General features: G+C 47.8%; 1 protein-coding gene and 1 long non-coding RNA gene across 4 annotated transcripts in view; one reads left to right on the top strand and one right to left on the bottom strand.

The window, feature by feature from the left end:
* Positions 1-3,508: 3,508 nt before the first annotated feature.
* The window catches only part of LOC135909003 (uncharacterized), a 48,515-nt gene continuing 25,641 nt past the window's right edge, over positions 3,509-26,382 (top strand). The window contains exon 1 of the long non-coding RNA XR_010566527.2: positions 3,509-3,592. This is a non-coding gene — a long non-coding RNA (uncharacterized lncRNA). The remainder of the gene's footprint in view (positions 3,593-26,382) is intronic.
* The window catches only part of LOC135909001 (sphingomyelin phosphodiesterase 4), a 178,151-nt gene continuing 167,847 nt past the window's right edge, over positions 16,079-26,382 (bottom strand). For all 3 annotated transcript variants that reach the window (XM_065440865.2, XM_065440868.1, XM_065440866.2), the window contains exon 16: positions 16,079-17,166. In XM_065440865.2, coding sequence (XP_065296937.1) covers positions 16,813-17,166 — 354 coding nt within the window. In that variant the 3' untranslated portion in view covers positions 16,079-16,812. The remainder of the gene's footprint in view (positions 17,167-26,382) is intronic.

Genomic DNA, 26,382 nt, shown 5'->3' with positions numbered 1-26,382 from the left:
GCATGTGAATGTCGCCATGTGAATAATTTCAAGCTACGTCGGAATGGGTAATCGTACTAGTTGTTTACAGCTTCGCCGTTCAACCAGCTTCTCAGCGTGGATTGGAAGCCTATTTTTTAATATGCGCAACCCACCGGGAGCGGTAAGTGAGATGCGCAACGATAAACAGCCGCCAGGAATATTGGAGCAAAGTGTGAGCCGAACAGAAAAAGTCCAATCTAATGGGGATAAAAAAATGCAAACTCCGGCCTTTTTCTCACACTGCGAAGCATCCGTTGCTTAATTTTTCTTTTATACCCCCTACGATACGCATTCCCCGGCGTTCACAAAGCTTACGGGTGCTCGGAATAGCGTATGCAAATAATTTATCGATGTACAGTTACAACTTTCCCAGATGGTACAGGACAATCAATGCGAATGTTCTGCGAATTAGCCTTCTGAAAATATATATTTACTTGGTTTATACAATTGTTTTAAACTATGGCAACCGTCTGGTGGCCCTCTCAAAGAATTCACAACTTTTGTACATACAGCTTTTGTACACAGCTTTTGTGCATACTTTTCTACGTACAGCATCATTTGCTGTTCTGGCTTGATGCAACGGCGAAATTTAAGCCACACTTTGCAGCTAGTTAGGAGAGGGAAGCTGAAAAGCGTCCGCAGAGACGAATTGCTCGTCCTCGCCGCCTTTGTCGCTGGGCGTCGTATTTCTGGTGAAGCACCACTCATCGCTGACCACCGATTGTGCCGTGAGCATCGAGAGCTCGCTCTCCGATGTTGGCTCCGGCTCCTCTTGTATCGTTCCAAGCGAAGTCTTGCGGCTGGCTTTCCCCATCAGGGCGAACCGACTCCTAAACCTCCTGATATGGTGACCGGAAGGAGCGAATCTCGGGTAGTACTCGTTAATCAGCTCAGAACTGGGGCTTCTCTTGGGAAGCCCCATCGCGTAGTCGCCAGTCGTGCCAAGCTGAGGCGGCGATCCGCGCGGAACCAGTGCCTCCTGGGATCGCGTGAAGACATTTGGCTTCGGCGTTATACCTCGGGGCAATCCGCATGCTTCAGTCGCGGTCGCCTGCTCGGTGGAAATCAAGGAGGAGCTGTCGTCGACACTTGGCGTCGACGAGCTTTTACCACCGCCGATGAATTCGACGCTTTCCTCTTGACATGTTCCGTCGCACCTCGATCTCCGAGATTTGCCTACTATGGGCAGGCAGCGGCTGCGTGGTCTTCGCGGACGGTGGTTCCGATTCTTCGGCTGCATCATAGCTGAAGAACCGTGTCGCCTAGACGAGAACCAGATGCTGCCGTCTTCGGCAAAAAGCTGCTCGCAGGATGACTCGCGCTGTTTGGAAGCGTTGGGACGCGTCTTCCCGCCGTCGCCCAGCGTGGTGTCGTGCTCGCGTGCACTGTGAAAGAACTGTGACATGACGATGACAAGCGGGAGAGCCGCCACCAGAAGGCCAATAGCTACAGCGAGGGCCAAAGCCATGCCGAGGTGATTTCGCAGAAACTCGTCGCAGAAGTGGTCCAAGGCTTTCGTCAGAGCATAGAAAAGAGGTCTGCAGTTACCGGCCGTTGGCTGGCGTCCTGCGCTCCAACTATTTACATCCGGCACTGACTTCCTCTGCGCACCATCGTCAGCCGACAGTGTTGCCTGCGACGCAATGGAAGTTGCCAAAATGTGCAGTGCAGCAATGGAAGCTCCATCACCGGCGCACTTCGTTAAGACGAGTTCTGGTGTGAGTGGTGTGAACAGCACGCCACGATCGGCCTCAGGCCATGCCATTCGGACCAACCTGTTGGGGCGCAAGAATATCGACTGCTTGTAAGGCGCGCACAGGTAGCACTCGCCCAGAGTTCCCGTCGAGGAGACGACCATCAAGACAGGCGTGGCGAGAGTGAGGAACAGCATTATAAGCGCCGCACTCGCCAACATTATTACCGTGGTGCGCCGATTTGGCCTGACGCGCTCCACCCGTAGAGTGACGCAGCTGCGAATACCGGAGGCAATGCCGAATCCGAGCAAGGCCACTGTGATGCAGAGCAAAACCATGACGACTGGAGTGGCGACCAAATCGACGATCGTTGCCCGGGACCAAAGTTTCGTGCGCTGCTCAAACGTTGTGATGCTGTCCTCCAACCGATCGATGCTTGCCAGAGTGCGATTGAGCTGGAGGTGCAAGTCGCCACGTATCAGGTCACCTACATCTGGAATCGCAGCTCCCGGCAAAAGCATCCTGGCGGGAACGTTCTTGCAGCGGCGCAGCATGGTCGCGATCGAATTGATGGCGGAGGCGGCAGCGAGGCAGTTGACGGCAGATATTCGGGCCACGGTGTCATTCGGCAGGACTTGGTAAAGGAGCTTCTTCACACTTTCCGAGACAGCGATATCGGCATCGGCGAGTTCTAGCAGCAAGTCACCGACGGTTTTGTTCGCATACCGGCGCAACTCATCCGTCGCTCTTTGGAACGCTGCCGGCAGCAGTCGCAGCGCTTCCGCCAGGGCTGTCTGCGAGGCCATCATGGCGGTCAGGTCGGCCAACGTGGAGAGGGCGATCAGGCCGAGCAGCACGCAGCAGGCGAGGCAGCAGCGCGGAGCGGTCGGTCTCCGCGGTAAGGGAACGCGGCCTCCCGTGACGCACGCGACGAGAGCGAGGGGAGCCGCGGCTCCCAACAGAGCCACGACGCCCAGAAGCATGCCGATGAGGAAGGCGCGCAGTCTCGGGTGCTGCTGGTACATGAGGTCGAGGAAACCGGCGAGCCCGCCGACGCGCGACGTGAGCTCGGTGAAGAAGATGTCGGTTGCCACGTCGTCGTCGCCTCCGGCGGGTTTGCCCAGGAAGCGAGCGGCGAGGCCGGCGATCGTGCCCCAGGCGGAGAGAACACTCGCCCAGGGACTCGGCTGCTCCAGAGCTGGAGCTGTTGAAAGAGTTGTCGCGCTCGTTGGGTCTGCATAATATTCTGTCCCGTCCGAAGGCTGCCAATAACCGAAGGGCGCAGAGTACATCGTGTAGTTTACTGTGGAAACCGCTTCTTCTTGCTTCTGCGCTTCTTCTTCTCTCAGTGGTAAGCACGAGATAATGAAGGCACGCGTGCATGCGTGCACGCCAGAGACGTTCCCGGCCGTTGTTTTAACACGCCGTATAGGTTTAGCAAATACAGGGTATCCTAACTATCGTGCACCAAGATTTAAGAGTACGCAAATGCCACGTATAGCTGGACAGAACCAAGGTAATGTTGTTGCCACCGCTTGGAGATACTCAGATTATTTTTTTGCTTTCCGCCGAAATACATAATTAGCCTAAATTAATCAATAAACTTCTCAAATATTATAATTAGATTAAAAGTGCCAATGAGAAAATTGTAGAGCAACATGAGAAACTCCCGATACAGCTTTTTGTTGCTCGATACGTGCTATATAAAAATGTCTTTCCGACAGTGAAAGAAGCTCGCGATTACACGCCACGCGCCTCGAGAGGCCAGTCACGCGACAATGGCCCTGTTCTGATTATTACACTGCCTTGCAACAAACAAACTCCTCGACCCGTATCAGTGTGGCTTTCAAGAAGGCCGATCCACATCGGATCATCTCGTAAGTATTGAGGTGCACATTCGCGAGGCTTTCGCTCACAGACAATTTTTCCTGTCCCTGTTTCCTTTAAATGGAAAAGGCATACGACACAACTTGGCGACAGAGAATTTTACGAGACCTCTCAAGAATTAATGGGTGTATACGTAGCAGTGTGCTTACGGATAGAACGTTACTTATCAAAGCGTACATTCCTGATAAGAGGTGTCAATGCCTTGTCCAGGTCATTTATCCAGGAAAATGGGGTATACCGCAGGGGGTAGTACTCAGTTTTGCCCTTTTTATCGTGAAGATGAAGTTTTTTCGTTGAATCATTCTTCAAAGTACCTTTTACTCTGTATATGTTGATGACTTACAGTTAGAGTGCAGATTATATAACCTCGCGATAGGTGAAACACAAGCGCAGCTTGGTCTCAACATGAGTTCAGCCGTCACCATGTATTATTACAGGCCGGAGCTACCTCTCTTTTATATTTCTCTTTTAGCTCCCAAATAATATATGTCACCATGTATTACAGCAGGCAGGGCGTAGTTTATTGTTTCAATTATAATATTTTATTTTAGTTATAATGCCCAACGCAATTTTTATGTCATGAAATGAATCACGGTCACTGACCAAGTCTGATGAATAATCTGACGTTTCGGAACCGCGTACGGGTTCCTTGTTCACTGAGTTGGACAGGAAATCGTCGTCACTTATATAGCCAGCACGTGACGTAATGAACGTGCGTAAACGGCAGGCATAGTCCTTGGTGTCCTGTTCATAGTAGCTGGCGTCGATTGAATGATTAGAGATTCTAGCAGCCGTCGGGATGACGCATTCTTTTCTTTGACAACAACAGTGGCATTGTCCCAGTCAATCTTGTGATTATGTTCCTGCGCATGCTCGGCAATGGCGTTCGTCGTGTGACTATTATGTCTTACGCCACGTTCATGTTCCTTGAGGCGTCTGGAGAACTTCCCTGTTTCACTAATATATACTTTGTGGCAATCAGCGCATGGTATCTTATACACAACTCCTGGGAATGATTCAACAGGTAACCTGTCTTTCACATTCATGAGCTGGTTCCGGAGGAGGAGGAGGAGGAGGAAAAACTTTATTTGCTCTAATTGGGTAGAAATTAGCGGTGGCAGATGTGGTCGGCCATCTTCACGGTCTTCTTCCCCATCTGCGCAGGGTCGACGCCCCTATTCCAGGGCACCACTGAGGGTGGCTACTCGGCGAGCGTGCCTTACTAGTCCATGCTGGACTTTCGGGTCGCTGCTGGAGAGCACCCTCTCCCACTGCTCCGCACTCGGGTCTTTTATTTGAAGGAATTGTTGATTCTGAACGCATTCCCATGTAATGTGATATAAGGTGGGCTTGGCGCCGCACCAGGGGCAAATGTCTCTATACTGGGTGGGAAACATCTTGCTTAGTGTGCTTAGGTTTGGATATGTTCCTGTTTGCAGCCTCCTCCAAGAGGTTGCTTCGTGCTGATTTAGGCTGTTGTGGGGTGGAGGGTATTTGATTCGGACCCCCTTATAGTAATTCAATATGTCTGAGTAGCTTGGGTTGACTGGTATGGGTTCCTCAGGGTCGGTGCTTGTGGCCGCTCGGTTTGTGTGCTCTCGAGCTGCCTTGTCCGCCCTTAGGTTCCCTTCTATTCCAGCGTGTCCCGGTACCCAGAAAAATTGGAGGACGTTTAAGCTTCGCCTTCAAGAGTGGAACGCGACAGCGTTCCCATCGACCCGCCAAGGGGTGTAAGACAATGCGCTACGGCGCAGGGATCACTTACGAGGCGCCCCGCATCGGACTTTGCGCCCACCTATCACACGGACAGCGTCGAGCAACGCAGCGTTCGGTGCGGCAACGAAACGTGCGCCTGAGCAAACGGAACGAACCAAAGAACTCGGTGTCTCGAAGGGGGAAAAGATCTACGCCAGCCAAACGTCGTGATCGTTAGAGACATAGATAGATAGTAATCTAAAGAAAGGAACGGTGCTTGATTCTGCAACCCGCGTGGGAGCACGGCGAAGCGTCGTCAGGGGAGAGGGTGTCGGGGGAGAGGGAACCGGACCGCGCACAGCCCCAATGCGCGTATGGCGCGCCACCTGTCGGGGCAGCGCCGTACATTGAGAGGAGGGTGTCTTCTGTGTTTGCCGCAAGATGGCTCTGCGTGTGCAGTAAGCGCAGAAGAAATGTAGCGGAAACGTACTTCGCTATCGTGTAAATGCGACTTCTGTAAGTTACAGGCTCATAATTACCGATATACACCGCAGTATAGCTTTCTACGGCACGTTTTTAAGGCAACGCCGCGTTCACTAGAGGCGCGTTTGTACCGCTTTCAAGCATCTAACTCGTGGCTGAGTGGTAGCGTCTCCGTCTCACACTCCGGAGACCCTAGTTCGATTCCCACCCAGCCCATCTTGGAAGTTGCTTTTTATTTATGAAGTGCCTGCCATGATTTATCGCTCACGGTCAACGCCGCGGACGCCAACAACACCGGCTTTTCTGCGACACGAGCTCCTTAACGCTATCGCGTTAAAATTGTATGCCTGACTTTGTTGTTAGCCCTGCAGGAGCGGAGGATGTGAAGCGCTCTGCGTCCTATTCTGCCGTTCATGTAATTCCGACACGTAGTTTGCGAGTCGGTGAGTATTGTTAAAGACCTTTCGGATCGGTAGCCCTCCACTGCCGCTAGAGCTACGGCTATTTCCTCAGCTTCCGTTACCGAGCAGTCCTTCATTGACGCGCTGCTGATCTCTTTGTAGTCCTGGCTTATTACTATCGCAGCTGTCTTTACTATGTACCTCTTTGCTTGGCGTATACTGCAGCATCTGTGTATACTGTTGTGTTTTTTTGTGGCCAGGTACTTTTCGACGTATTTCGCCCTTGCGTCCCTTCGCGCTGTGTGGAGGTTTGGGTCCATGTTTTTGGGTAGGGGGCTAACAGTGAACGTTTTCCGATATTCATCAGGAATCCCCTCCGTTCTTTGGGTTTCTTTGATTGATTCCGCGAAGCCTAGCCTTATTAGCAGTTCCCTTCCCGTTTTGGTCTGCTGGAGTCTCATGAGCTGTGCGATACATTGGGCTTCTTTTAGTTCTTCGAAGGTGTTGCTTAAACCAAGTGCCATTAGTTTCTCTGTCGATGTATTGTTCGGCAGGTGAAGTGCTGTTTTGTACGCTTTGCGTAAAATTGTGTCCGCTTCTTGTATTTCCTGTTTGGTGCAGCCACTTGCGTGGAAGAATACGTCGGGGAAAGAGGCCTTGAGTGCTCCACGGAGAAATCCGAGCTTCTGAGAATTACACGGGGCAAGAAAAGCAAAGAAAGCCTTAACATATGGCTAAAGGGGCAGCCGATACCGGAAAGCCAACAAATCAGGATCCTTGGAATGTGGGTGCAATCCAACCAGCGCTGCACCCACACGCTGAAAACACTCAAGCAGTCAACAACCCAAATAGCACGCATGATCACGCGGGTGTCACAAAAGAGATGTGGGATGAAAGAAGGAGACACACTTAAGCTGGTTGGCAACCTGGTGGTCAGCAGGGTCGCATACTCGCTGGTTCCGGAGCTTGCTGGCCGGGATCTGGGCAATGCGCAAGTCGTATTTTGAAAATACGCGCGACAGTGCCTCGCTGATTCCTTGGACGTAAGGGATGGCTGCACGTGCACAGATTGCCGTGTTGTTCTCCGAGCTTGGCTCTTATATCCGCTTCTCGGTCCTGCATATGAAACGACGAGGGTAGCCGTTGCGGGTTAGTGCACGGTGGATCGTCCGTAATTCATCTTTCAGTGCATTGTCGCCTGAGCAGACGCGTACGGCACGTGTTATCAGGGACGACACTACGGACGTCTTGTGGCTGACAGGATGACAAGAATTAAACTTGAGGTAACGACCTCAGTTTAATAAATGTCGCCCACGGCAATAGCCAAACAGGGAGGAAAATCGAAAATTGTTTGTGAAAATATTTATGGATCAACATTTCTCATTTAAAAAGGAAGTAGAGAAAATGGCGCCGGAAGTGAGAAACAATTCCGTGTGTTTTGAATGACGCTTCTACAGTTATCAGTCGAGCCGCCTGATGTATCCGCTTCTCTGCTGTGCTAATGAGGGTGTTTTAAAGCGAAAGCTTTAATGGCCGCGAACTTGTGATTTCGCCATGGCGGTGCTCCGAAGAGGCACATGACGTCACAACGCGAGCCTCGCCGCGGAATTTCTCTCTCTCTCTCTTCGCTCCCTTGTCACTACTGCGCATGCGCCACTAGTAGCACCGAGCCACAGGTGTTCTGCCGCTGCGCAGCGCCGCGCCTTTCCGGCGCCGCCGTTTGGTATGAAGTCAACCACGTTCCTCGTCGTTGCGCTCACCTCCGCTCGCTTCGCCAGCTGCGTCGTGTGCTTGATAACATGTCGGAGGATTGAAAAGGAGAGCTCGCGTGCACCTCAACCACAGTTGAGGCGGCAGTATGGACGGCGACAATTCTCATAAGCAGGAGGAGGCCTGGAATCGACATCGGAACGAGATAAAGAGGAAACTAATCGCCCAGGAAACAGACGAACAGCGCGCCGAGCGACTGGTTAAACGCCACAACATAGCTAGACAACCAGACTAACCTGGACTTGCAATCAAGCTAACCAAGGCTAACCATGCTAACCATGCTAAGGCTCACCAGCCTTAGCTTTCGCTACGTATATCCTGGCATAGCCGAGCTAAGCCACTGCCAATTTTGTCTAACCTTCTGCGGCGGGCGCAGTATGTCTAGAACCGCAGCGTCCTGCGCTCTACGCATTTGTACGGGGCTGATGACCGCGCATCGTGACGCAACTTCCCAAATAATACCGCGAGTCGGCTTTGCCACTTGGTAGAGCAGTAAACGAGGAATCCAAAAGAAGTGCAGTTGTTCCGCAAATATATATTTCTCTATAATTCTTCCAGTGCTAATTCAAAAAATGCTACTAGAAATCTCTATTTTGCACTTCCGCTTGTTAACTTGCTCTTAGTAAGGTTCTTCCTGCGCATCTTTCATGCGCGAGTCCATTTGATGTGGTTCTTTGTTTGCGAAGTAAAGTAGAGGTGTATCTCACAGGCATACCTGTGAGATACGCGTTATTTCAATCCTCTTTTGCGGGTTTACGCGTCTTCATGGCGAATGGTGCCCATTATTCACATTTGTACTAGTAGAAGTACCTCCTCCCTTTCCTCATTTGCCTAGGAAAGTTACCTTGGGTTGCCCCCCTCCCCCGAAAAAAAAATCCTGCGTACGTGCCTGGCGTGCTAGTCGGCTACCCAAAACGCCCTAAAAATGCTGGACCCTCTTCACTACCTAGGCATCCGGCTGGCCACAGGCGCCTACAGGAGAAGTCCTGTGGCAAACCCCTATGTAAAGGCGAACGAATGGCCACTCCATATGCAACGTTCATACTTAAACGTCACATATTTTCTGAAAGTGCATGCAACTCAGAAAATCCGTCTTATCCTACCGTAAACGACACGACCAGTGCCGCACTATATTTTAATCGGCCGGCAGCGAGAGAACACTTCTCACTGCGGATAAGAAAACTCAACATTGAAATGGGTGTTTCACTCCTTGAACGTAACCTGATGATACCAACAACGGGATTGCCGCCGTGGCAATGGCGTTGTTGGTGACACCCCGGTATGTGACTTAGAAGCGTCCATGTAAAACTCTGTGCACGAGCACTTGTACTGGAGTTCTAGGAAATGCCTTCTAACATACACATCTGGAGTGTGTTTTGTCACATCTGCAAGCGATGTGCTACATTCTATGAGTTGCCATTACCACGGCGGCAACGGCGTTGTTGGCGTCATCAGGTTGAATGCTGTTTAATGAGGGTAAGGGGCATCGAGGGTAATGTGCGAGCAGACCAAACGGCCTCATCAATGACATCGCAAGCTATTAATCATACCGCTGCTATCCCTGCCTCTGATCTCGAACGTTTTTGCTAAAGAAACTGCGAAACCACTGGTAACGTTCGTGGGACGCTGAAACAAATAATAACCTGAACTTGATTAAGCCACAGTAGTTTCTGGCCCTTCGCTACGAAAACACGACGAACTGTACTCACAATTTTCTGCTCATTGGTAACACACCTCCAACCTATGGTAGATGTGGTGAGAGGCTGGCCGTCCTCCACGTCTTCCTGGACTCTCGGGAAGCCGGAGCTGAGCGAACGGACCACTTTACCTCTAGCATATTCTGGTCGTATTTCTCGAATGATGTCGTATTACACGTTATTAGCCCAAAACTTCGTAGCGCGTACTCTCGTCATGGATGATGTTGCGGTAGTCGTATCCTACATAGCACATGCCTTTGGGCCTTGAGTTTCAAGGGCTCTAAGGCAGTAGTGCTTCTCGGTAATTTTCACTGCTGACATGTTCCAGCATATCATCAATCGTTTATGTACGTTTTAACACGATAGCGTTAAGGAGCTCGCGTCGCAGAAAAGCCGGTGTCGTCGGCGGCGTTGGCGGTGAGCGAAAGATGGCGGACGGCAATTCATAAATAAAAACAACTTGCAAGACCGGCTGGGTGGGACTCGAACCAGGGTCTCCGGTGTGTGAGACGGAGACGCTACCACTCAGCCATCAGTTCTTTTTTCTTTATTCGATGCTTCAAAAGGGGACGAAAGCGCCTCTAGTGAATGCGGTGTTGCCTTAGAAACGTGCCGTAGAAAGCTATACTGCAGTGTATATCGGTAATCATGAGCATGTAAATTACAGAAATCGCAGTTAAACGCGTAGCGAAGTACGTTTCCGCTACATTTCTTCTGCGCTTGGCGCGCACGCAGAGCCATCTTGCTGCAAACACAGAACACCCCCTCCTCGCAATATACGCGGCGCTGCCTTGACAGGTGGCGCGCCACTCGCCCGCGCGACGCGGCTCCTCTTTCAGTTCACAGCGCGATTCCTAGGTGCAGCGTCCGATACGGGACGCTTCTGACGTGATCGCTGCGCGGTAGCGCGTCTGGTGGGAAAGCGTCCCCTGCGATGTGTGCCGTGCTGCCTGCGATGAGTCATGCGTCTGCGTGGTGCTCCCAAGCGAGATAGAGGACGATCCCATCGAGGCGTCAGCCCCTTGATCCCGTCCGCCTTCATGGCGTGTCGAGGCCCGGCTGTCCGTGCCGATCACGACGTTTGGCTCGTGTAAATCGTTTCTCCCTCCGAGAATCCGAGTTATTTGGTTCGTTCCGCTTGCTCAGGCGCACGTTTCGTCTTCGTGACTCAAGAGCATGCCGAGCGAATGAGTGGGCGGTGCGAACGGGGTGCGAAACGCTATCGCGTTCCATTCTTGGAGGTGAAGCTTAAGCGTCCTCCAATTTTTCGTATTCGTAGCGCACTCCATTGGTCATTGCCGTAATTTTATAACACATGAATTTTACGCACTGTATAGCCACGTCCAGTGGAGTAGTCAGAAATTTATTTCGGGTGGGGGCCCTCTCCGCTGACAATTACCACTCCTCCCCGGCTTTCACCTCTCTCTCTCTCTCTCTCTCTCTCTCTCTATATATATATATATATATATATATATATATATATATATATATATATATATATATATATATATATATATATATTTCCCCAGTTAACTTTGGAACAAAACATTGTTTTACGCATTAAAGCACATAAGTAACTCGAACGCCAATGCATTTCTCTGTAAACTTCTGGAATTAAGAGTTTTAGAATAGGGCTTTGCGTTTGCGGATAGCTGGATGGATGTTATGAGCGTCCCCTTCGGAACGGGGCGGTGGGTTGCGCCACCAAGCTCTTGCTATTATACTGCCTAATGTCCTACCTAGGTTAAACAAGAAAAAACAAAAAAGCACTATGAACTCCCACAACCAAATTTTCTGATCCCCTATTGCGAACTTCGCTTTCGTACGTCTCCATTATTTGTCGTTTCCCTACTTTTTCCTACACCAATCCTCCAATCACCTCTTACTAATCTCTATTGCGAACATGTTTACGCTTCCACTGCTCCAGCTGAACCCAAGGGCTTCAAGGAGGCCAGCGGTGCCTAATTGACCGCAGGGTCGACGTCTTCACATTCTAATAAAACATGCTCCATAGTTTCCCTAGCTTTACCACAGCAAGCACATGCTTATTCTTCCTTCTTATATCTCGCTTTATAGGTGCGTGTTCCAAGGCATCCCGATCTCGCTTCGAAAAGTAACGAGCTTCCCTTTGAGTTATCATGAATTGTTTCTTTCCTCATTTCGTTTTTTCCTCTTTCCATTTCCTCTGATAGCGCCACTACGGCGTCAAAGAAAAGCTATAAGAAATAAATTGTATATACCATTTTATGATAACAATAGCAATTTAGACTTTCGTGTATTCACGTTTAATTACAAGTTAGAGGTTATCCTGCAAGCAGCAAACAATTAGTTGCTCTTAGTTTTAAGTAACCAACTTTACGTGCCTTCACCAGCCAAGCTATGCCATGTTAGGCCTAAGAGATATAAAATCCACAATCGAATTCGGTATCAGCGGCGTCTCATGAATCAATCTTCATAACACACGCTAGTTGAGAGAAAGTGATAACAGTTACTTCTCCTAGCTTGCAAACTTCATGTGTTATCACGAATCAAACCCAGTTTGGTGCTGGGTTAGAGCCGTCGCTTCGATGGGTGCCGCCATGTTTGCTGACGCAAAGCTTTTGGGGCCGTTATTTGGGCTCCCACTAAATCGGTGAAATAGCTTTCCCAACGCAAAAGCCAAACGCAGTATCCGTCTCGCACATGCGAGACGGATACTGCGTCATTGGGGCCCCAAAACGTTTGAGGACCCTATTCTAAAACTCTCCAATATATCGAAACTGGTGTCGTCCTGAGAATTCATTGCAAGTGGATCTACCTTACGAACTCCACGGCTAGAATTTGTAAATTACAATGCGGGCCATAATGTAATTAGCTCAAACATTAATTAGTGAGTTGTTTTGTTAATTAGTCAATTATACATTTCACTTTTTTCTGCAAGCAGTGTCCGCTGCTTCGAGTAGACCACCTGATGAACTAGAATTATGCTATCTGCCACAGGCAACCTTTAAGAATTTTTAGTGTTTGCTGAAGAAGCCCTGAATACCACCGTAAGCAATAAAAAAATGCAATGGCACAATGCAAAGGCCACAGTATTGTGCCACCTCTGGCTCGGGGTGGCATTTACGAAGGCCTACTCGTTCCGTATTGGAATGGGGGTACGTCCATGTGCGACTCTTGCGGAGCCACAGAAACGATTGAACATATCCTATGTATCTGTCCCCAGTACGACGTCGAGCGCGAAGTTCTCCGGGCAGCACTGAACCAGCTGGACTCTAGACCATTCTCGGTAATGAAGATACTTGGACCCTGACCGTACGCTTCGATGGCACAGAAAGCCACGAAAGCACTCTTGAAATACCTCAAGTCCACAGGTATTGGAAACCATGTGTAGACTTGGTGCGAACCTTCCACTGTGCTCTCTCTCTTCATCCCCATACACCCTTTCCCCAAGTGCAGGGTAGCAAACCGGACGTGCGTCTGGTTAACCTCCCTGCCTTTCCGGTCTTCTATTTCTCTCTCAGGAGACCAATTGCAATGCATGCTCACTGACCTGGAGAGGCAAAGCAGAAGAGTGGGTCTAAAAATTAATCTGCAGAAAACTAAAGTAATGCTTAACAGTCTCGGAAGAGAACAGCAGTTTACAATAGGCAGCGAGGCACTGGAAGTCGTAAGGGAATACATCTACTTAGGGCAGGTAGTGACTGTGGATCCGGATCATGAGACAGAAATAATCAGAAGAATAAGAATGGGCTGGGGTGCGTTTGGCAGGCATTCTCAGACCATGAACAGCAGGTTGCCATTATCCCTCAAAAGAAAAGTGTATAATAGCTGTGTCTTACCAGTACTCACCTACGGGGCAGAAACCTGGAGGCTTACGAAAAGGGTTCTACTCAAATTGAGGACGACGCAACGAGCTATGGAAAGAAGAATGATAGGTGTAACGTTAAGGGATAAGAAAAGAGCAGATTGGGTGAGGGAACAAACGCGAGTTAATGACATCTTAGTTGAAATCAAGAAAAAGAAATGGGCATGGGCAGGACATGTAATGAGGAGGGAAGATAACCAATGGTCATTAAAGGTTACGGACTGCATTCCAAGGGAAGGGAAGCGTAGCAGGGGACGGCATAAAGTTAGGTGGGCGGATGAGATTAAGAAATTTGCAGGGACGGCATGGCCACAATTAGTACATGACCGGAGTTGTTGGAGAAATATGGGAGAGGCCTTTGCCCTGCAGTGGGCGTAACCAGGCTGATGATGATGATGATTTCTCTCTCTCGCAATGGCACATACCCACGTAGCAGAGGCTACAAGTGCTTAGCAAAATGAAGCGAACAGTGCATATATTCATTGAAGTCACCCGTACAACACAGAGAACAGCGTACGTTTAAATAAAGAACAAGCTCAAAACAAGCATCCGAACCTCTAAAGCATTGCATACCCCCTACAGCAAATGTAGTGTTGGTTTCGCAACAGCTTCGCTAAATTAACCGTAATTCTCCTTAACACCAAAGATCGTGGGTTCCACTCCCACCAAAGGTCTAAGGTTCGAGTGCCTTAGCTATATCCTAATTAATTGTGGCTGATTAACTTCACCCCAAATAACATCAATGGTCGTGGGTTCGAGTGTCACAATGAACTCTATCTCAATTAAACCTGCCCTATCATGTTCGCTATCGAACAAGATAAGCGAACAACCTATGAGGATTGATAAGGGCTTATACTGGTCGAATCAAGTTCTGTAACATTGATAGAGACACCGGACTGCGTGGAGATGAGCAAATGGTACAATGCTTAAGCATACCTGGATAAGTACCAAAGAAGTTTCTGCGTGATTTTTTTTTTTCTGCAGTGTTTTTGTCACACACGGCATGCATGCCTTGCAGTCATGCCGCAACATCGACAAAACCACTGTTACGCGCCTCGTTGCCGAACAGGCTATGTTTACGCAAAGGAAGGGCCGAAGTTGTTTGGCGTCCCGAAGGATGAAAATAGGCGGGAAGAGCTATAGCACTACAGCCACAGAGGCCACACAAAATGTGGTACCCCAGAATATGGCACGGGCCCGTAGGCTTGAAACGACCACAACTAGCATGTACCTGCACTTTTTTAGCTCGGTCAAAAAGTATGCATGCACTGTTTTCTTATTAATTCACTGGTCAACTATAGGACATAACCTTGATACAAAAGCATTTTAGTCTAGGTCGACACATTAAACCGTTACTGTATATTTGGTCACCGACCCTTTAAATTCAACAAGATTAGTTTTTTTTTTTCATTAATTTTTATGACTACCCGATAATGCGGAAAATTTCAAGGTCCCTTCCGCATAAGCAAGATCCGTCATAGTACTTATTTGCATAAAAATTGTAGCGGTTAGGATAACCAGGAAATCGCCGAAGAATTGAAGGGTGCGTTTATATGCAGGGTAAATTTTCTTCTGAGAACTTTTTGAAACAGCAGAAATTGGCAATGCATCAGATAACTTACCTTTGCAGCAAAGTACACATATACTATTTGTAAACCTAACAGCATTTCTATGGCACTTCACTCTGCGTCAGAATGAGTAGACCTGTCGTCCTGGCCGCTGCCTGCTTCATCCACATCGTGGTTTCACAACAGCTTGTCCTCGCTGCCACTTCTGGCCACGTGCCGTTGTAGCAAGCATCACATTGCAGCACTGCTCTTCGGCACCTGTTGTTTCGACAAGCACGCTGTTTGCACCTCTTTTCTGACCGCCCTGCTTATTGACACGTCGAAGATAGCTCGAGAGTTTCACTTGCATGATTTTGGCATTTCTCATGTGGCATTAGGTATTTCCAACGGTGACAGGCATCAAGTGTGCTTGCTTTAAATAGACGTGTGATAGTAAAAGCTTCTAGTCTCTACGAAACACTACAGCATGGTATTTCTATCGCGGGACTGTACAGAAAAACGGCTGGGGGTGCAATTATGATGCGGGCGAAAACGAAAATCCTAATTTCCGAGAGCAAAGTTGGGGGTGCATGTATTATGCGAATATACACAGTATTTCTATCATACAAAAGCAACTAGATTATTCTTTGACATCACCAAGATCATAAGCACTGTAGCTAACTGCACAGAGTATTCAACGTAACTACTGAAAAATTGCAGGTTTTGGCAAAGAGCAGCAAAATGTGGCCTAATAAAGCAGAAGCTTGGGCGAATTGGTGATTCAATGTCAGCACGTCTGCAGAGCGCAAACGATGAGGACAGAAGATAGGACACAACACATGCAACGACTTCAACTAAGCTTTATTTGTGAAACCACCAGAACCATATGGCTAAAGTATATAGCTCTGGTGGTTTTACAAATAAAGCTTAGTCAGCTCCTGGGACGTGTCCTATTTTCTGTCCTCGTCTTTTGCGGTGTGCAGACATGTAGAAAATGTGGCCCCAAGTCTGATCAAAACAAAAGAGTAAGAAAATGTTTACGAAAGTGATAACAAAGACCTTTTATTCATTGTGCGCTTATGCCAATATCAAAAAGCACTTCCCATGCAACAGCATGCATAGGCCATGTTTGCCCGTTGCCACTTGGACAAATCAGATAAAGTGGCACTTGCAACAGCCATGTCAACAAAATAGAGTCAGACTTGTGTCAACGCCCTTTCTCATACATTTGGGTTGCACCACTTGTAACATGGTGTTATTGCTGAATGCATCTCTGTATTCAAGGCAAACACAACCCCACAAAGTACTCAGCCTTAATAACTTAAAATGCTTCACTTACAAATGTGCCATGAGATGTATATAGACCAACGACAAGCACAATAGTAACTGTCAATGTCTGTAGTCTGTACAACTGCTTGTGAAGTCAGTAACAAGTCCGAGCCTTCCGGTTCGATTTGAAAACTTAAGACCACTCGAAAGTCGTTCCAATACCTTATTTACTCTTATGTACAGTAATCACCACTTGTAGCGACATTTCAATGTACTGGAAACCAGAAAAATGGCCAGTCAATTGTTCTGCGTGTGTCCTATGCGCTTCCATGGGGTATTCTTCGTTGACAAACCGAACTTCTCCACTGCTCTCCAGTCTTTAGGCACTGCTGACAAAGTATGGCACCGTGAGGCATGTGTAAAAGCTGTGCGGTCACTGTTGCACCAACCGACTCGACATAATAGTCACAGACTCGCGTGATAACGAACCACTAGCGCAACTCAGTCCATGGCCTGGTGGTGGCGCCATGGCAGACGCTGCACCCCCCAAGACCACGTCGCTCGGAGCAGCAGGCCGACGCTGAAGCACTCCAGCACAATGAGGCAGACCGTGAAGGGGCTGTAGTCCCAAGTGTAGCCCAGGAAGAGCAGGATGCACAGGTAGCCGATGAACTGCTTGTGAGCTAGCGTCCGCAGGCAGAGCCGGGCAGGTAGCCTGTGTTGGCGGTAGTCGTGCGGCATACCGATCCCCCTCTTGACCACCTCCTTGTAGACAGTGGGTGGCTGCAGCAGCAGACGCGCCACGTGGCCCAGAAAGTCAGGGCTGTCGTACAGCGACTCCAGCTGGTGTCCATACTGCATCGAAATAAAAAATGCAGATCGAATGCAAAGCTAGAATATAAATGATATGAAGCTTGCTTGAGTTAGCAAGGTACAATTAAACCTCGATTAATTAAGTCGGTAAAATCGGCATTTCACTCCACTGAAACTTCGATATCGAAATTCGACGTTTTATGCAATAAGTACAGTAGCTGAAATATTTGTTACTTGGATTGGGGCGGTAAAAATTTCCAAATTACCAGAAAATTTTATAGAAAGCATTTGAAAAAAAAAAACAATTTTGTTAAATTTGAGCATCAGTGGCCAAAGATAGAGTTTCTTCACATCAGAGATACGAAGCGAAGCTTTCAATGCTTTCCCATCTACTTTAGTGCCATGGCTGATAGTGTTGCCTGCGGTGGGATGGTGCTATCAACGGATTGCTCTCCACAAAGTTAGACTAAAGAAGCATCAAAGCCAATCAGACGCGACAACAATATGAGAATCGGATGAAGGTGAGGTGACAGGTGACAACCTGTCGTTCATGGCGGCTATGTGTCAGACAAGATTCTGGGCAAGATCCAGTACAGCATCTCAAATTTTTTGTAGCCAATATGCACTTTTATTTATTTATTTATTTAGCAAATACTGCCGGCCTGTATTACAAGCCTTAGGCAGGAGTGGGGTACAGAAGTAACAGGAACAAAGAAATCGTACATTGCAACAAAAGAAGCAAACAACGAGACTCGGCTGGAGTGCAAAACACAGTAGAATCAAAAAAACAAAACACTCGATTCAAAACGAATTACATGTGTGCCCTATTGTTCACTCAGGGCTTGTAAAAACAAGTTAACCGTTTCGGAACTGACCACGTTTCCAGGCAGATCGTTCCATTGAACAATGGTGCGGGGAAAAAATGAGTATTTAAAAACATTTGTTTTGCACAAAATTGCGCCGACTTTTTTGGAATGATAGGAACGCGTAGGGCGGTGGGAAAAGGGCTAAACTAGAATGCCTTCCTCTAGTTTTATTGTATTATGACAATATAAGTAAAATAATTTTAGTCGTTCGCGGTGACGTCGGATGCCCAACTGTTCGAGTCCTGCGGTGTGCAGCAGGGCTGTTGGGCTTATACTCCAGCTGTAACAATTAAATATGAACCTGACTGCCTTGCGTTGGACTTTTTCTAGTTTCACTTCGTTACTTTCAGTCCAGGGATCCCATACTGCCGCAGCATATTCTAATAGCGGTCGTACATAGGTTTTATAGGCTAAGAGCTTTATTTCCTGAGTAGATTGAGCTAGTGTTCTCCTCAAGTAATGCAGTTGTCTTAGGGCTTTTTTTTCGATATACGAGATATGTGCATTCCATCGAAGATCAGAGGTTATGTGAATTCCTAAGTATTTAAAGGTATTTACGACTAAGAGAGGTTTGTTGGCTATGCGATATGTAAAACTTAAGGGATTCTTTTTCCGTGTGACAGTCATTGCTACGGTCTTTTTCAAATTCACAGTCATTTGCCACGTCGAGCACCAGTTTTCAATTGCAGATAGCGAATCGCTTAAAAGAAGTTGATCGTTAGGACTAGAAATTTCTTGATAAATTATACAATCATCAGCGAACAATCGCAGTTTAACATGTATGTTTTCAGCAATGTCGTTAATGAATACTAGAATGTTCTTAGTACACACCTCGTTATAACAAAATGGGATATAACTAAATAACAAATACAAAAGAAGTAAAGAAAATTCTCCTTGAAATCTTCATAGAGATCCATGTATATTTAAATCTTCATTTTAATGAAGCAAAATTGTCCTGCCAATAAACTGTGTGTGTATGTGTGTGGGCGCGCGCGCACACCGAGGCACCGGCCTGTGCCTGACCAATGCGCGGCCTGTGCCTGACCCACAAGATTGCACCGAGGCGCTGTGGGTCAGGCACAGGCCGCGCATTCATTTCCCCTACCCCTGCAGTGGGCCGCACGGGATGGCAGCTGGACGTCGCAGGTGAGATTGCATTGGCATTCGTGCAATCTCAGATGCCACACGCCATGTTGGCGCAATGAAGCCCGCTTGCCTCCTTGATCTTGGAGTGAAGCGCTGTGTTGTGTGCCATGTGCTGCTTAATCATGATGAGCCAAGTGGAAAGCGCATGCAAGAGACCATCACAATGTGACAGAAGGCAACTATCTAAAGGCTGTCACATCAGGCGATAAGAAGTCGTTTGTTACACACGCTGATGATTCTTTTGTTGTTTTATTCGAATTCAATCGCATGTGTGGCTGTGTAACAGTTTCGCAGGCCGCAATTGCCAGTATTTTACTTCCATGTTTACAACATTGCCCCCTATTGGGCACATATTGCAGTTAATGGTAATACTGAATATAACGAAGTAATTGATGTGACGAAGCAATTTCGGGTCACCCCTCAACTTTGCTATAGCTATGTTCAAGTGTATTCTAACAGTAAAAAAATTGCAGTTTTGTCAGAAAGGTGAAACTGATCTTGATAGCAACAACTACATAAAGGTTCATAGTTTCATTGGCCTCATAAATTGAAGTACACATTCCTTTACTATTTAAATAAACGAGAACAGTGTTACGTGAGCACAAGTAGTAAAAATGAACAGATCTCACTCCATGAGTGCCAACACTCGCTGCGACAATGCTGGCTTGGTGAAGAGCACAGGCTAAGGGGAGTGAACACTTTGTCTGCCTCTTGCTTAAACGATTCTGCACAACCTGAGATTACACGACGTCCAGCACAGAGTACATGGCATGACAGGGCACATGAAGCACAAGGGGCTCCATGGCGCGCGCAACATGTGTCACTGCGCGGGTCTCTATATCCAATATTTGAGAAATCAAACAGTAGATATTAGATTTGTGAATCTAATTATTCGAATGCTTGCTATTCAATTCGGTGATATTCGCACACCCCTAATTATAACAGATAGATTGTTACACATAGGATTGTTATAAATGGGCTCAACTGTGAGTCTGTGTGTGCGTATGCGCGCACACACACACACACGCACACACACACACACACACACACACACACACACACAGTTACAGTAAAATCTCGTTAATTCGGATTTCCTGGGATCAGAAAAAAGTGTGTGAATTAACCGAAAGTCAAATTATCAAGAGCATCAATAAAACAATAAATAAATGCTTAGTACACTAACGCACCATTATTTACAATATAAATCTGCACCACTTGCTTCTATTCAGCACAAAATCAGTGCAGAAGCCACAATTCTTATCATCTCTTGGGCGATTAGCACTTGCAGCAGCAAGGACATCACGACTTTTGCAGTGCGGCCTATTCGGCCATGACGCAACACTTGCGTATTCATTCGAGGAGACATACTTTGCACTACCGTGCACACATCCAGGTTTTTTTGTTTTTTTTGCCAATCAGATGGTCAGCAACAGGTTGTCTGCCCATCATGATATAGCTGTTGGGTATGATGTCAGCTTACAGGCCACACTAAAATTGCTTATCATCCCTGACAGCTTCCGCCATGTTCCTGACATTGGGCCTCTTCGATAATGCAGTCCCGGGCTGCCCACAAGCCGTCAGCGGCTTCCGGATTGCTTAGCCATGACAGAAGAGCATGTCACAGTCAGATGATCCAGCTGTCGGGGACTGTCCAAGACTTTATTCGAAAGCACTGTGACTGGAACTGACTTACCTGGCTGCCGTTGTATACTCTTGGCTACTCACAGATAGTCCATTACCCAGCTAATTCATTAGTGTGGCTTCCGAAATGGTGCATGAAGTCTCAGAGGCCACGTCACCAACACAACCATAAAGCTTGCATAGTGGAATATCAGCCAGTGCAGTTCATGTTGCATTCTCGCTCTTCATGTCCATAAACCGCTGTTTTTAAGCTATAGCTCATTACCTGCGAAATTTAAGCAGAATTCCCATGCCATCATGACTGGTGGCTATGCAGTTCTGAATGCATGTAGCCTACGTACACACTGAGTCAATATAAATCTACTGTTAGCTTCAACTGCTGCTGACAAAACCGTGGCCACTACTGACGCCATCCCGACTGGTAGCTACGCAGTTTTGAATGCACGTAGCTTACATATGCACTGAGTCAAAATAAACCTACTATTAGCTGCAACTGCTGCTGACAAAACAGTCGTGGTTATCTAGGCAATTATGGATGGTGACTACACAGTGCTGAAGGCATGCAGCCAATGCGGTGTCATGCACGGCTGTAAACACATAAAGAGACCAATAGGCATGAGGCATTGCGATGTTTTTGTCACTTCCGTATGGTTTTCGTTGATGATATGAGGAAGTGGACTCCGTCGCTTTGTTTCGGTCGGATGCTAGCACCATTTATGCTCATTTGCAGCGCTCCATGCTCGCTGAGCTGCAAGAGTTGTCAGAAGTAACCGACGTGTGGCCAAATACGTCGAAGTTAATGAGAGCTTCACTACAATTCTAGGACCAGAGAACACATCTGAATTATGCGACTTTACCAATTAATGAGGAGTGAATTAACAAAGTTTTATTGTGTCTGATATTCATTATAAACGTGCACACTAATATCGATGATAAAGAAATACAGGCTGCACCTATGTGAGAGAAGCGCAAGCGCGATACTGAGTGCCCTATGGTCTAACCATTAGGCCACAATGAAAACATGCCTCTTTCATGCCAAATTCATTCTTTGGAGCATCTGGCCAGTTTCTCACATTCTACAGGATTTGTATTAAAAAAAAGTGCGCAGCTTGCACTAGTGGTGCAAGGCTGGAGTCATCAGCAGAGCTTGTGACCACTTCGCTTTTACGTGGCTTGCCTAAGTCGTTTGTAGGTTTTGCGAGGTTACGCTAGGTTTCGCTAAGTTGTTGGTAGGCTTGGGTAAGTCATTTCTAGGTTTTGCAAGGTTATACTAGGGTTTGCTATGTTGTCTCGGCGGGCTTGACGCTGGACGTTTTCGAGCAGTCACAGGCCGGGATCGCTCTCTAGGCGACATCGAGCATTCAGGCAACGACTCTCGTGTTCCCCGGACAAACTCTGGATCCTTGACTCAGCGTTGCCTCTTCTCAGCCACAGCTTCGGCGCGATGTTCCGGATCAGCTCGGCGGCGACGCGTTGCTTCTTGCTCGACAGTACAGTGCTCTTCCGGTAAGCCACTTCTTCGGGCATCCAGACTTTCTTCGGTCTTCCCATGAAAGCAGCATGTACGCATGGAGTAGAGGAGGCGAGAGGTGTCACTGCGCCGGCTGTTGTGAGCTTTTACTCGCCTGTGATGTCACGACTCGGCCCTACGTGTGTGGGGTGCGAGGAGGTTACGTGGATCAGTGCTCTCGCAGGTGGTTGCTAGGCAATGCGAGGTGGCGCACAGCTGGGCTGAGTTTTCTGGTAACGCTCCACAGCAGAACTAAAAGCTTAAACAACTCCACTGTTAAAATTATCAGGAAGAACTGTTTCTCGACGTGACTTTATGTCGCAGCGCGCTCACACCGTGCATGTGCGGTGGTGGAGGATGTGGCCTTCAAGAAGCGCCAAGCACCAGTCACCTGCGAGCATCCGTTCATGCTAGATAGCGTCTTTACTGGACCTTTGTCGAGTGACTGGACACAATCGCAAAATGCAGCAAACGATTGAACAGCGGTACCCCACCAAATTTTGTGTTGGGCTGGGGAAATCACATACAAAGACGCGCAAGATTCAACAAGTGTTCAAAGATGAAAGCATGTCTCAAACTGCAACTTTTAAATGGCACAAGCTTTTCAAAAATGGCTGAGTGAGTGTAGAGAACGAGTCCCATGCTGGACGGCCGTCGACGTCAAGAACTGACGACAACATGAAATGTGTGCATGAAGTGCTGAATTTGGACTATTGTTTAAGTGTGCGAATGGCCACAGATGAAACTGGCATTGATAAGGCGACAGTGCAGAGCATTATCACTGAAAATTTGGCGATGCGCAAGATCTGCGCTAAACTCGTACCGAAGGTCTTGACGGATGAGCAAAAGCAGCGGCAAGTGTCTGCTTGCAAAGACCTTCTGCATAGCATTAGAGAAGACCCCGGCTTTTTGGACAATGTAATCACGGGAGATGAAACTCGGCTATTTGAATACGACCCGGAAAGAAAGCGGCAAAGTTTCGAATGGCATATTCCAGCATCACCTCGTCCAAAAAAAAAAAAGCCATGCTTGTTTTCTTCAACGCAAAAGGGGTGGTCCTCTACGAATTTGTATTGTACATTGTACGACATTGTATTTCACAACAACATTGCGACGATTCCTCAACCCCCTTAAAGGCACCTGCTTGGCACCTGCAGACTATTTCGTATTCCCAAAAGTTAAACGCGCCCTCAAAGGACACCACCCTAAGTGCCATCAAAGAAGCCTGCACGTGTGCCCTTAAAGACCTTTCAACATCCACTTACCGGTTGCCTTCGGAGTCATGGGAAAGCAGTTGCAAAAAGTGTTTCGGTGTTCAAGGGATGTACTTTCAAGACTTCTGAGACAATGTAGCAATATCTCTAATAAATCCATTTTTCCAAAACTTTTCCCAATTGTTTTTATACGAACCCTGCACCATGGTGACCATCAGCACTTCGAGATGCTTGGTTTGATTGCATTACCTTCAGGATTGGCCCACATTATTTGTTAGATACCTTGAGAGTAGGTGGAGTTTGCCTATTATGCTATTGCATAAAAAAATTTTGCACAATTCCCTAGTCAACTGTGCAGCACTGCTCACAAAAGCATTCGGTAGAACCAATCTCGCAATGACTGTTTATAGTAATGTGTTTAGCATTGAATATAGCGACACAACGTATTGCTAACGTCATCTAGCGGCGGCATGAAGCCTGCCCATGGTCTCCAAAATGCATGGCACGCAGGTGCGTGCGGACCCTAAGAAGCGAGTCATGTAGCAACCGGGCTCTGCCCTCGAGCTTCTACCTGGACATGCTATGCCATTGCGTGGTGCTGCTGAAAAGTCCGCATGTGGTCTCCAAGACGAGAAACATGGTATGTAGGTGCATGCAAATGCTGAGAATCGTTCCCTTGCTTGCCATACACTCAGTGGCAGCTCACAAAGCATTGGTGTGAAAGACATTCACTGAAAAGAGACACATACCCAGTGCATTTGAGGTGCAGCTTGCTGTCCTTGAGGAAACCGTGTGACGTGGGTTCAATACTGCTTAGCGTCGGACAAATTTTAAGGGGTCCTAAACTACACTTTGGGCTTGGTGAAAGAAACGGTCCGCGGATAGCATACGCTGCTCTGAACATGCCAGCCAAACGTTATCAGTCCAGTCAGCAACCAAGTCTGTGGTCATCCAACCTTTTTCATTTGCGTGCACAATCACGCCACTCGGAAATACGATTCCTTTCGGGAGCATCTTCCGTCTGAAGATAAGATACGGGAGCAGCTTGTGGCCATTCACAGTGCAACAAAGCATTGCGGTGACTTTAGTTTTTTCGTGGCCGGCAGACAAAATGCACACTTGCTTCAGCCCCTTGTTTTTGACGGTTGTGGTGGCAGGCATGTCACAGTAGACCGGCGTCTGATCGGCATTTTTAATCTGTCCAATGTGGTAGTCGTTTCTATGGCGCAACTTCAATATGTACCGCTGAAAACTGCAATTTCTCTTCATATTCTTTGGGCACTTCTTGGCATATCCCTCTCCGCCTTCGAAAAGAGAAGCCTTTTCTTTTCATAAAATTTTATAGCCAGCACCTGCTCGCTTTGAAGTCACTCCGCATCAGTCCTTTCTGTGAGGCTAACTGCATCGCCTGTACTTTGAGCAGATCGGTCGTCACAGGCCACTGTGCCGCTCGCTGCTCTTGCACGTATTCAGAGAGCAGCTCTTCTATTTCGGCGAAGTGGCCCTGCATCGGTCCACTGAAACCCTTGCTTGTCGCTTTGATGGCGAAAATATTCTCTTTCTCTTTGCGCCAGACACGCATGCAAGTTTCGGGAACTCCAAACACCCGTGATGAGGCCCGATTTCCGTATGTCTCCACGCAGGTGATAACTTTCCTATTAAATGTGACATCATGGTGGACTCTGCGTGTCTTCGCAGCCTGTGCTTCCATGCTGATTGAATAAAGGCAGAAAACAGGAAGACAGGCGGTAGACTAGGTTACACCAGTGCCTGGTTACGTGTACAACATGGAGGTATGCACATGGAGGAAGCTATGGCAGCTAGGCTAGAAGCGCGTACGAGGCGGCCATTTTTCAAATGCCAATGGCGATATGTTAACATGAATTTAGGGTCGTACCCGAATCTAATGCGCATGCAATTTTTGGACCCGTTTTACCGTAAAAAAAGGTGCGCGTTAGATTCGAGTAAATACGGTGACAGTGATGGGAAAGTCTCAGAAGTCCCAGTGTTTGAAGAGGGAAAGTCATCTGCATTGCATCTATCGTGCTAACAAAAAGGTGTGCATGACAACAGCCCTATTCAATGAGTTTATCTCGCTTCTTGAACACAGGATGGGAAGCAAAAATAGGAGAATCGTCTTCTTCCTTGATCAGTGTGCCGCACACCCGAAGCAAGTGACGCTTCAGAACATCAAGCTTGTATTTTTGCTCACCAACATGACCACGCACCTGCAACCTCTTCAGGCTGGAGTTAGTCATAAGGAATGCAGAGCATTATTTTAAAGGACTTGTCATGCGCCGCCTTCTCGCCAAAACTGATTGCAATGACGGTCACTTGTAAATAAGCGTTTATAGCCATAGCTTGGGACTGAGTCACGCCGGTTACGATAGCAAACTGCTTCAGCAAGTGCAGCTTCTTCAGGAGTCCCACAGAGGCGCTCCCAGAGACGGAAGACCCAGAAATAGAGGACTGGCACCAGCTTGATGCTGGGTGCTCCGTGCATGATTTTATCACTGCAGACGACAAACTTGCTATTTGACGTACTAGTTCTGCGGAAACCCGCAAGGTGGAGAGAAGTAATTAACCTTGCTACTTGTGGTGCACGCATGGTTGAGGGCATTCTCAATGAGGTCAGGTCCAAGGCTGCAAATTCCAGTGATGAAGGCGACAAAAATGGTGGGGGCAGGGATGAGCAGCCGCCAACTACAGCTGAAACGCTGCACTCCCTCGACATCCTGAGACATGCTGTTGCCGTGGGTGAGTTCAGCGACGATACAAGCGCGCATATTTATGGATTTGAAAAAAGTCTGCTAGGCAACCTGACGAAAAAAAAGAAACAGAAGGACATTAGGGATTTCTTCTGCCGAAAATAAAAGGTTTC

Source organism: Dermacentor albipictus, chromosome 2 (genome assembly GCF_038994185.2).
Source record: "Dermacentor albipictus isolate Rhodes 1998 colony chromosome 2, USDA_Dalb.pri_finalv2, whole genome shotgun sequence".
NCBI classification, from domain to species: Eukaryota; Metazoa; Arthropoda; class Arachnida; order Ixodida; family Ixodidae; genus Dermacentor; species Dermacentor albipictus.
The sequence above is the reverse complement of the archived record's forward strand: the minus strand, read 5'-3'. Positions and strand labels throughout refer to the sequence as shown.